This window comes from Spodoptera frugiperda, chromosome 17 (assembly GCF_023101765.2).
Source record: "Spodoptera frugiperda isolate SF20-4 chromosome 17, AGI-APGP_CSIRO_Sfru_2.0, whole genome shotgun sequence".
Classification (NCBI taxonomy): domain Eukaryota; kingdom Metazoa; phylum Arthropoda; class Insecta; order Lepidoptera; family Noctuidae; genus Spodoptera; species Spodoptera frugiperda.
Window position 1 is genome coordinate 4016751 of NC_064228.1, and position 12156 is coordinate 4028906.

General features: G+C 35.7%; 1 protein-coding gene across 2 annotated transcripts in view; it reads right to left on the reverse strand.

Annotated features, from left to right (window-relative positions):
- LOC118276676 (E3 ubiquitin-protein ligase CBL) overlaps positions 1-12156 on the reverse strand; it is a 93570-nt gene that overhangs the window by 8619 nt on the left and 72795 nt on the right. The window contains exons 4-10 of one of the 2 annotated variants that reach the window (XM_050699779.1): positions 10627-10752; positions 9991-10106; positions 9538-9644; positions 8987-9096; positions 8388-8464; positions 7809-7900; positions 4415-5332 (exon numbers count right to left, since the gene is read on the reverse strand). In XM_050699779.1, the coding sequence (XP_050555736.1) occupies positions 5303-5332; positions 7809-7900; positions 8388-8464; positions 8987-9096; positions 9538-9644; positions 9991-10106; positions 10627-10752 (658 nt within the window). In that variant the 3' untranslated portion in view covers positions 4415-5302. Of the gene's footprint in view, positions 1-4414; positions 5333-7808; positions 7901-8387; positions 8465-8986; positions 9097-9537; positions 9645-9990; positions 10107-10626; positions 10753-12156 lie in introns of those variants that run through there. The other variant, XM_050699778.1, reaches the window with a different exon arrangement.

The following is a 12156-nucleotide window of genomic DNA, read 5'->3' on the forward strand; positions in this document are numbered from 1 at the left end:
AGTTGTTTGCTCCAAATAACAAACAACTGATGGAACTACTGAAAATAACTGAAAAATTTAGTAGTTCCATCAGAATGGAATTTGGAGTAGATAAATGTGCTGTCATGCATGTGAAGCGAGGAGGGATTGTGGAATCTGAGGGTCTAGAACTCTCAGATTTCACAAAACTAAGAGCGCTCTCCGCAAATGATACTTACAAGTACCTGGGTATGTCAGAGGGATTAGGCATTAATGGGCCGGACATGAAACAATCGTTACGGGAACGCTTCTTTGGCCGCCTGAATAAAGTGCTGAAAAGTTCATTATCAGGCGGAAACAAGGTGCGAGCCTATAACGGTTGGGTCATGCCGGTTCTGATGTATTCTTTTGGTATACTCAAGTGGACTCAGACTGAACTTGACACCCTGGATAGGCGAGTCCGAACACTGCTGACTGCAAATCGTATGCATCACCCTCGTTCATCGATCATGAGGTTGTATATCCCGCGGAAGTGTGGGGGTCGAGGCTTATTAAATGCTAAGGCCCTTCATAACCGTGAGGTGTGCAACCTCAGGGAATATTTCCTGAAAGTAAACGAGGGTATGCATCGAGAAGTAGCAGCAATGGACAATGGATTCACTCCACTATCTTTAGCAAAAGAGAACTGGCGTAAACCTGTGGTACTGAGCGTCAATGACCGCAAGGAGGTATGGCATAGCAAGGAGCTCCACGGACGCTTCTTCCGGGCCCTTCATGGACCCAGTGTAGATTTTCTGGCGTCCGTATCTTGGCTACGATTCAGTAATCTCTTTGGAGAAACTGAAGGATTTGTCTTTGCAATTATGGACGAAGTTATCCTTACGAATAACTACCGGAAATATATTATTAAGGATGGGACCGTTGACATATGTCGGGCATGTCATAGTCCTGGTGAATCCATAAGACATATAATTTCTGGTTGTGGTCGTTTGGCTAATGGTGAATATTTGCATAGACATAATCAGGTGGCCAAGATTATCCACCAGCAACTTGCTTTGCACTACCAACTTGTTGAGTTTGAGGTTCCATACTACAAGTATGCGCCCGATCCAGTTCTCGAAAACAACCATATGACGTTGTACTGGGATCGATCTATCATCACTGACAGGACTATTGTAGCCAATAAACCTGATATAGTGGTGATAGACCGACAAGCGCGCCGCACGATGATAATCGATATCACCATCCCTCATGACGAGAACCTCGTGAAAGCTGAAAAAGATAAACAAATAAAATATCTTGACTTGGCTCACGAGGTTGTCGACATGTGGAATGTGGATTCGGCTATCGTTGTGCCGATAGTCGTGTCGGCCAACGGATTAATACCCAACAGCCTCGACAACCACCTTAGGAGGCTGGGGTTAGGCGGATGGATCAAGGGCCTGATGCAGAAGGCAGTACTCCTCGAAACGGCACGTATTGTGAGAAGGTTTCTGTCTTTGGAGCCCTAACCACCGGTAGCTTGGACCATGCTCCCGCTACTGGTCGGCTCCTATTTTTATATTTTTAAATGTTATTTTGTTTTTTATTTTTATAAGTAATGTTTAAAAATATAATTTTAGAGTGTTATAAATAAATATATAAATAATAATATAATAATAATAATATAATAATAATCTTTATTGTACACCTTAAATCAATTCGAACATAAGTGCATGTAAAGTTACTTTAGAGAATGGTAGGGTACAAAGGCGGCCTAATCGCTACCGATAGTCAATTATCATTACACCAAAGATATTAAATTGGTGAGAATATAATCAGCTGTAACTATTGTTAGTTGTACCGAAATAAGAGATATGACGAATTTACGAAAGTTTCCATTTTATATGATTTGAGTTTTATATGATTTCGTGCTGGTAATAATATAATCCATAGTGTTTCATTCACAAAAAAAAGTATAGTAAGAGGAATTTTTATTCAGTTTACGAAACAGTTTTCCTAAAATTAATTGAACACCATGCACAAACAAAATGCTTTAGCGGCTTTATAACAACAAACGAAGCTAGCAAGTACTCGTATATAGATTTTTATCTTGCATAGGCCATCATAATAATATATTTTTGCATGCATATTTAACATGCTACAAAACACATAAAGACAGAAAAAAACACAAAGCACATATCACCAAGCGTATATTTTCAACATAAAAAAATACACTTAAAAATAAATAAATCATTAAATCGTCGTAATAATAATAATTAAAAGTAATAATTAAATTATTGCTTATGTCAATACATAATAAGAGCTAAGCGTAAACTTAATGAAATGTTGCAATTTTATATTTCATAATAATTGATTTTGCTACGAACAACGATAGAGAAAACAAAATATTTTAGAGTTCTCTAGGCGTGTATCTAAAGCCTGAAGCTTTATATTTAAATAGAAATATGTACAGAACCCGATTTAAATAATAATACTCAGATTCATTAGAAGAATACAAGCTGAACGTACTATAATTTCTGCGATACAAAGCAGTCTTTTTATCCTAAAATAAAAAATTGGAAATTATTTCCAAAAAAACAAATTATACTAAATATCAAAAATTGACAAAATACCTATTATTAAATAATTATATTTACAAACGGGAAATGTCACGGGTTTATCTATGTATATTCTATATAAATAGTTTAATTTAAATATTATATAAGTTACTACTATTGCATTAAGTGCACGTATTTGAAAATTCATGAGCAAATGTTGATAGTATAATTTATTTAAGACAAAGAAAAATGTATCTTAATTTTATAACGATACGGGTGGAATTTTGTTGGTTGCAAAAGTGGTATGTGTATGTTTCTAAGCAAACCTTCTGATTGCTATGGTCGAGTATTAACGACAAACAATCCAGGCGAATATATTAGAGACAACGTCATTAACTAAAAAAAACGGTTTACTCAAATAAATATATTGAGAAAAGCTTTAGTAGTTTCGAGTCACCGACGGACTCTTCATCTAGAGCAGTGTGCGCAGACGCAGCGACGTCGCGCCGCCTACTGACTCGAAACTAGTCCCTCTGTGAATCGAAACTAGTAGAGCTTTTCTCTATTTATTTAAAGAGTTTTTTTCAATGTATTTAGGTGAGTACAACGTATTTTTTAGTTAATTTAATATGTCTCACGATAGTTATTATAAAAAAGTAAAGTCATTCTTATTTAAGTAGTTTCTGTTTGTCATCCATAGCTGACAAAAACGCTCAAAGTTAAGCAAAACTAATAAGTTTCAAAATTTTGCACTCAACATGTAACGCGATTGGGTTGTTAGGTTAGCATAAGTCTGAAATTGACAAAATTAAAATCACTAACGGCTTGACTAGCTAACAAGGCTTTGTTTAGAAGAAAAAAATATAGCCATAATTCCATATCACTTTTGCAAAAAGCACGATGAAAGAAAGATAATAATACAAATCGCATACTATCTATCATAAGTGACTTTTATGCGTTTAATAATGAAATATAAAATATATAACTATTTAACGCATAGTTAATTTTAGCATCAAGGCATTATAACACTAAAATTCATAGCAATAAGGGGCAATTTTGCGTAATTTCATTGATATTATATTTTCTCAAAACTTTTTCAAAAAAATTCATAAAAATCTATAGAAATGTATAAGTAGAAAGTCTCATATTGTCAGTATTTCGTTTAAGTTCATAAAACATGACTTTTAATATAGACCTTACTCTGAGGTCCTGTCAAGAAGCACCGTTTCACGACAACATGACAGTTCACTGTTAGACTATAGGCCTCATCCATCATCAGACCACCACAGATGGGGCCCAGTAGAGCTGATGCCTGCTCCGGAGTTGCGGACTACCTATCGCGTTTAACGGGGCTCCGGCTTCAATTGTTTTTTAATCAGTAAGAGTCTGACACTCCCTCTCGCTTCGCCTAAGGCGGGAGAAGCCATTGGATGATTTTTCCACCTCAAAAAGGGCCTCCTCTATACAAAAGATTGCGTGCAAAAAGCACCTTTATTACATTAAATTTTGTGCGAATATCACAAAAAAATTGTCTATCTACAAATACAGTAAATACTGACGAAGAAATTAAGTACTGAATAATAGATTTATAACGCAAAAAGTCACTTAATAACAGGGAAACACAGTTTTGAAGCTGTAACACGAGTTCTATAGAATATTTGTTACAAATTGTGCTAAAAGAATATGATATTAGAGTGAAGTTGTGATAGCGAAAATATATTAACACGATAATTGCTACGTCCTGTACTGGTGACCGCCGCTTACTGGAGGATTTGCCTTCAACAGTTTTCTTTCGACAGTAATGTTTTAATGTAATGATGAATGATCATCTCTACTTTTGTTGACAATGTTGATACTGTTGTTTGTTGATTAGATTTCGTTTTTAAATGATTAGAAAGGCGTCAATTGGAGATTACGCAATAAACTCTGGCCGTAGCATATTTGAGAAAACATTCTGGCGTTTTAATATTTAATAAATAATCACACTAATTATAAAAACCAAAACAAAAATGCACCTTTTGTCGGGAGCGTTCCGTTTACACCCTGTATGACTATGAATATGTCGTTGCACCTTAACATTATTCAGAATGTTTAAACTAAACGGTCAATTCGAAAGAAAATAATTAATATTATAATACCATACTTCATTATTTCGCTATCACAATCCCACCTTTTAACTCAATTAAAATAATATTAGAGACATTTTAAAAACCTTTACTTACCATTATGTCAAATGATTTTCAATTTTAATGCAATCGAGATACGGCTGAAAATAGCTGTAGGTAGCACACCTCGTTTGTTAAAATGTCCTTAATATTTATTTTAATGAAACATATAATCACAGGCGATAGATATCAAAACCAAATAATTGAACATGTTACACCCAAAATAACATAACATTCACAAAAGTACATGCGACACAACACTAAAGCTAACGTTACGAAATGGGCGGGGCTTGGGACGAAACGTATTTTGTTATATTTTTAATAACTTAATACCGAATACATACTTTTAAGTACCTACCTACTAATCTAGTTTTGGAAAATGTTGCGAGACTATCGATAGCTCAAAAAATACTTTTTAAAAATCCTTTCCATTTTAATTTAGAAGTAAATGGCGAGCCGGAACAAAAGCAACTCAATACGTTCAAGACCAAACCACGCCCATTTGGCAACGATAATAAAAAAAAAAAACAAAATCAACAAAACAATACAGTACAGATACATTAAAACAAATAATGACAAACAAGGAAGTATGTAATGTTTCCTTGGCGCGTAGACAAGCAAATAAACTACCCGGACAAGCTAAGCATGCGGTGATTTCCGTCGTTGTATCTGGAAAATAAATAATGATTATGTTCTTGCGTGGTCGCATGCATGATGTGGTTGACTGTGACTGTAGTGTGCGAGAGCCATGCTTCGGCACGAATGGGCCGGCTCGACGGGAGTGATACCAACGGCTTCACGGAAAACCGACGTGAAACAACGCTTGCGTTATGTTGAGTTTACCGGGGCCCTATTCCCCATCTTCCTAATACCCGATTCCCCGAACAACACTTAAATTCTTAACTCTCAAAAGGCCGGCTACGAAATTGCAACTCATCTGGTGGTACAGGTATCCATGGAAGGCACCAATAGGTCATCATGTACCATCACGATCCGACTCTTCGTTTGTCATATCGCAAAAAAAACTATCCCTACAAGTTTTTGCTAATATAATGTAGCTCCCCGGTTTCTCTCGGTAAACTTGACTCTAGTATATCGTGGTATTATTTTATAGCCTGCAGGTTCCCTCAATAAATAGACTGTCCATCACAAAAATAATATTTGTGTGGACTTCCGCAAGCCCCGCCCATGGACGTCTATTACGTATATTACCAGTCTTTTAACATAATTATATTTCTGGAAGTTTTGTTTCTTCCTTTAACTACGAAATAAAGCATTATTTTGCCTTTTTTAAGGGGAGAAAATCATCAATTTACTTCTCCCGCCTTGAGTGAGACGAGTGGGAGGGTCAGACTATTACTGACTAAAAACACCCCAGTTCCTTCTCTTGCTTTGAGCCGGAGTCCCGGTAACCTGTTACGTATCATTCTTTTACCTGGAGACAGTTAGGAGGCTGCAGTGGGGTGGCAGCTATTTCTTTTGCTTGAAAACTCGGTTCAAATAAACTGAATACACAGTCACAGTCAACCAATCAATTGTTTTCATAATAAATGATATTATAAATAACATAAAATGGTACAAAACGCGTGGATGCAAGCTTAGGACGACAAAACATGCCACACACTGACAAACAAAATGCACACCATGCTAAATACAACACTGTCGTTTTATTCAATTGATTGAATACGTAAAAAAAGGTGAAGTTTAAGTCATTCTGATTAAAATTGGACCAAAAATATGATAATCATTGGAGCACACCTCATATCTATCAATCCTACTAACATTATAAATGCGAAAGTTTGTATGTCTGTTTGTTTGTTTGTTACTCCTTCACGTCAAAACGGCTGAAGGGACCGAGATGAAAGGAACAGGGGTAGATCATGGTCTGGTATAACACGTAGCCCACATTTTATCTCAGGGAAAAGCGATATATTATAAGCGTTGATATTATAAACGCGATAGTTTGTGCGAATACATATATACTTGTAACTTCCAGCGCACAAAAATTAATATACTAATAAACTGGAATAACCCTTGATTTATCCAGGTAATGTGAGCGAATCCACTAGATAAAGCTAGAATATATAAAATCAAATGATATAGAAAAAAATGTTCGCTTGGTGTGTTCCAATGATACCACTTTTGACCAATTTTAAATCAAAACGACTGTATACACTATCGAATCAAGAAAGTCCCTAGAACTTCTTGCACGTACTTACTATATTTTTACAAAAAAAAATACGCAATACACGTACTACGCAATAACCAGCTCACAAAACTTATCAACCGATCGCGATATAAAATCAAATCAAATCAACAACTAATTCGGATTTCCGTTCCAAAAAACTAAAAAAGATTTTATCTAGTTGAATTATAGAGAAAAAAATATATAAAAAAAGTATGATAGGATGATTTCATTCATGTTATGTTATCTTAACGTAAAATATCACAAGTACATGAGCACTCGTGTTTGATAATGTCAAAATATATGATCGATGGTGAACAGTGCAATGTTTTTCATTCAGCTTTTTAGGTAAGATAGTATATTTGATAAAAATACTGCATTTTAATCTGTATTATCAGTTGATAAGGTCGATTTTACCTATTTTTATTTGTTATTTTGTACTTCTAATCAAACCGCTATTAGATCAAATGAATGAATGAAGGTCAAAAAGTATTTCGATTATGTTTTCGACCTATTATTTTTATAAGTATTTAGTAATAACTCCTAGCTTACTGACATACAGACTGATGGACAATTTAATTTGACGTTTGTAAAGTGCCTAATTAAGAATTAATTGAAATAAATGCTTTACCTTGAGCTTTGAACAATTGTAAGATTGTTAAATCTCTCTAGAAAATAGATGTTTGTGTGTTGTTTTATGTTTTACTTGTCATTATATGGATAAATAAAACACATTATAAAAATATGTTTAAACAAATGACTAATGTTTAGTCATTCCCTCCTGCCCTATTTCTTCCACGAACATAAGACTACGCTAAACTCATTAAATACAAAAAAAATTAAACCTTATTTTCCGTGTAGTAACGCATTAAATAGACTTTTTGTCAGCTAAACTCTTTATATAACCAAAATGAGACCCTATGTATTGATAGGTAAGGTATAATTTATTGTAATATTTACCTCGGCATCGTCAATGTCATCCGTGAGTCCGTTGAACGTTGTGTTTCTCGACGCCCAGCCGTTTGCACTGCCCGATATCGTCACGTCTACACCTAGAATGAAAGTAATAAAGTATTATAGTCACTTATTGTTTTTATTAGAGTTAGTTTTCAGTCAAATGCAGTGTTTAGGCTGCTTTTCGATCGATGTGCTATGTAGTTATGCTATGAAGATGTATTAGCTAAGCTGTGAAATTATGTGACTGTTTTCACTGATACTAAGCCATGTAGCTGTGCGATTAAGAAGTCCTATGAAGATGCGCCGCCACAAAGTAGCTGTGCGAGGAAAATGCGCAGCTCGAGTATGAGATGTATTGATATATGGGAAGCCATCCACAGCACGAATCTTTTCATATATAGCTTATAATTTTAAACGTAAGTAATCGAGTGGTTGGTTTATTCGAGCGGGTTTATCAGAGGGTAGAACGCGCTCTTGTTTCGATTACTTTAAACGTAAAGTAAGCCACCATGCTTGATTTCGATATTATATTAGTAGATAGTGAATAAAAGTAGGTATATAATATTATAAGTAAACACTCACTGGAACCATTGCAACCGGACGATCCGGAAGAACCGGATGAATTTGAAGACACCGGTTTTACTGCAGTCTTTGTGTTTCTGGAATGGACAAGAATAATTAATTATTAGTTAATTATACTAACTAGTTAGACACAAGAAAGGGTATTTCTTTATCTATCAATTACAATAACTACAGGTGTATTGCGCTAGTACTTGCGCAAATTACTTCGTTTGATCTTAAATATTTGAATCTATACCTTACTTATAAGGTAAAAGAGTTTGTTTGTTTGACAGCACTTATCTCAGGATCTACTAGTTCGACTTGATTTTTTTTTTGTGTTTGATAGCCGATTTATTGACGTAAACTATAAAACATTACGCCGCGATCAATTGAAGTCGAGTAGCGCAAACCTGCGCTAACATTGCGCAAAAGTTAATTACAGATATTTGACTATTCTAAAGCCATTCAATTTTCAACCTTGTAACATAAGCTTTATGGCACATTAACATAGATGTTTACTCACTTATCTGACGTTGTACTAAATTGACTATTCTAAAGCTATTCAATTTTCAACCTTATAACATAAGCTTTATGGCACATTAACATAGATGTTTACTCACTTATCTGACGTTGTGTTAGGCGGGCGTGGCGGTACGAATGCGTCCACTACGACCTGCTCAGTCCCTTTGATCTCTGCTCGACAGAATGGACAGCCTTGACCTTCTGAATCCTGGAAGAAAGTAAAGCATAGATAATTAAATACAACGCAACGTAAACATATATATGCAACGTTACGCCTTTTATCCCCGAAGGGATATACAGAGGTGAGAAATAAGCCCAGTAATACTTTTCCCGACCTGGGAAGAAACCCAAGACTCCTTGCCCGGCAGTCGCTTTTGCGACCACTCGATCAATGAGGCAGTCTTATTATACAATTTTATTTAAAAACAATAGCGTTTGATTTTTTCTTGGAACAACGATTAATGAATTATGTAAAGAATTGTTCTCGCGAGACGAACACAAACCCTGTATTGGTGGTTAGCGCACTGGTTGGGTAACTAGCTGCCGGGCAAAGTTTCGCCAGTTCAATTCCCACTCTTTGTGTCCACATATTGTTGTTTCAGATATAGGTATTGTGTGACCGTATAAAAAATATAGTTATTTAACTCACGATTTGCCACGCAGTCAAGCAGGGTGTACATAGCAGATGTCCACAGGGTTCTATCCTGATGTCCTTGTCGTTTTCCGCGCAAATCTTACATAATTGGAACGTGCTACCTGTCATTTGAACAAAAAAAGATTTCAGTTAATAAACATGTGTATCTATTGATGTGTGTTTATTTTTTAGGAATATATTTGCTATATAAAAATCTTTTTCTAACTTTATTGTAATTTTTTCACAATATTTTGGAATTGGGAATCAATAAGGTTAAAGGAAAGTTTAACTAACTACTAAGTAACATATTATTTAAAAATGAAACATGAGAGGTTTTGCCATAATCTTTATGCTTAAGTTTGCGTTCGTACTTTAAGCAGTATAAGCTTATCAAACGTATCTTCTCTTAGTCGGCTCTTACCCACGGGAAGAATAGGGGGCGATTTCCTATTGTATATTTATACTGACCCATTTCACAATACAGCTCGTATTGCTCCTGTGTTACAGTGATATGATCTTCCGCTGGTGATATGATTGCACTGCTGAGGTCCGGGTTCACGTCCCGACCGTCTGGGTAAAGGTAACTGAAAGGATATTTAAATAGTTTTAGTTATTAAACTGTTAGCTTCCTTGGAATCTGGTACCAGATACAGATCGAGAGAGTTAAGATTATGTCCCTTGGACAATTTAGGAAAAAAAAGTAATTTTAAACTCTTCTCAAGCTGTGCAGGACATGGAAATACTGAAGTTGTGTTTCACTGTGTGAGTAGGGTTACCGAATGTCATCATCATCTCTAAGCGCTAGCATCACTCTAGTAACTTCCCTGGAGTCGCGGAAGTGCATGGTTACTGATTGCTTACCATCAGATGATACGTCTGTTTAACGCCAACCCCAAATAGGACCAGTAAGCATTAGATAAAAAATTCTTTGCCAGAGTCTTGCGTTTTCTGAGAGGTACAATCTGGGTGACTTTAAGGCTCGAGTGAATAGGTTGCGTATGGGCAGGCTCGCTTCTTCTTAGGCCGCATCCTCGCTTACCACCAGGCTACATAGTGGCCAAACGACCCATTTCAAGTATAAAAAAGAAACAATGTAGTACTCACAATCCCTCTCTATATCCATCTAATAAAGCTTGTACCAAGCTCTTGTTCTGGGGTATCGTCTGCAGGATCTCGCCGTCCACCGTCACGTAGCCTATCGCCCATTGGCCGAGCCGCGTACATGATAACCTGGTAACGATTAGATGAAGATTAGAATTTAATATCTATCTATACTAATACTATAAAGCTGAAGAGTTTGTTTGTTTATTTGAACGCGCTAATCTCCGGAACTACTGGTCCGATTTGAATAATTCTTTTTGTGTTGAATAGTGCATTTATCGAGGAAGGCTATAGGCTAAAACATCACGCTATAACCAATAGGAGCCAAGCAAAGCGGGTGAAACCGCGCGGAAGTAGCTAGTGTAATATATTTGAATCTCTGAAGATGTATAAGGGATGTACACTAAGCAATGTAACACCAACTTTGTCGTATCTTACATTTTGCACTATTTTATATAAAGCTAGTCCTTAGTAAGAGTTTGCTTTACGCCTAAAGTACTAGATCGAAACGAGAGCGCGTTCGGCGCTCTGATTGGTTAGTGTATTCAAGCCAGTCAATTGGAGCGCCAAACGCACGTTTTGATTACTTTAAACGTAAAGGAAACTTGTACTAAGGGTACTGAAGAATTTGTTTGTTTGTTTGTTTGTTTGATGATTTAAAAGCGATAATCTCTAGAACGAACTAGAGAGAAATGGGGGAGTCTTAGTTAAATAAAATAAGTTTACAGACACTAGATAGACATACTTTTAAAAATATGCTATTATATTAATGTTGATTTGAGTAAATCGCACATTGTTGTCTGGTTTTAAGATTTTTCTCTTGTTCAATGTAGTTAGAGGAAGAACATTATCCCTATCTTGATATAAGTCCCATGTAATACAGCCTATTGTCATATAACAATCGCAAGCCAAATCTGGACACAACAGTAGATATTTCGAAATCGTAAACCATTGTTATGATGTGAAATTAAACCCAAGGCTTCGATCAGACTAAGTAATGAATGAAACAAGAAAAAAACTTAAAACCTTAAATTTTTAACTGAGGGCGTAAGGAAATTGTTAGGACATAATAAAATGTTATATCTACGTCATATATTTGAATCTATGAAGATGCACAAGGGATGCTATACAAGGTAATACCAAGGTTGACATGTCTTATATTTTACTCTATTGTATACAGGGTGTAAGCGGAACGCTCTCAAACGTCGCAAACAGGTGATGGTATAAAACGTGTATTATTTAAAAAAAAATAAAGAATTCAATGTTTATTTTAAGTAATAATAGTTGTAATCTAATGCTGAATTTTAATATAGCATGAATAATACAAACACAAAAACGATTAAAATTATAAAAACATAAACAATTTGTGGCGTTTTTCGGGAGCGTTCCGCTTGCACCCAGTATAGTTATATCCTTAGTACGAGTTTGTTTTACGTTTAACGTGATCGAAACGAGCGCGATCGGCGCTTTGATTGGTTGGTTCATTCGCACATGCACGTACGTTAAGTAACTCGTACTAAGGGTGCTGACTTT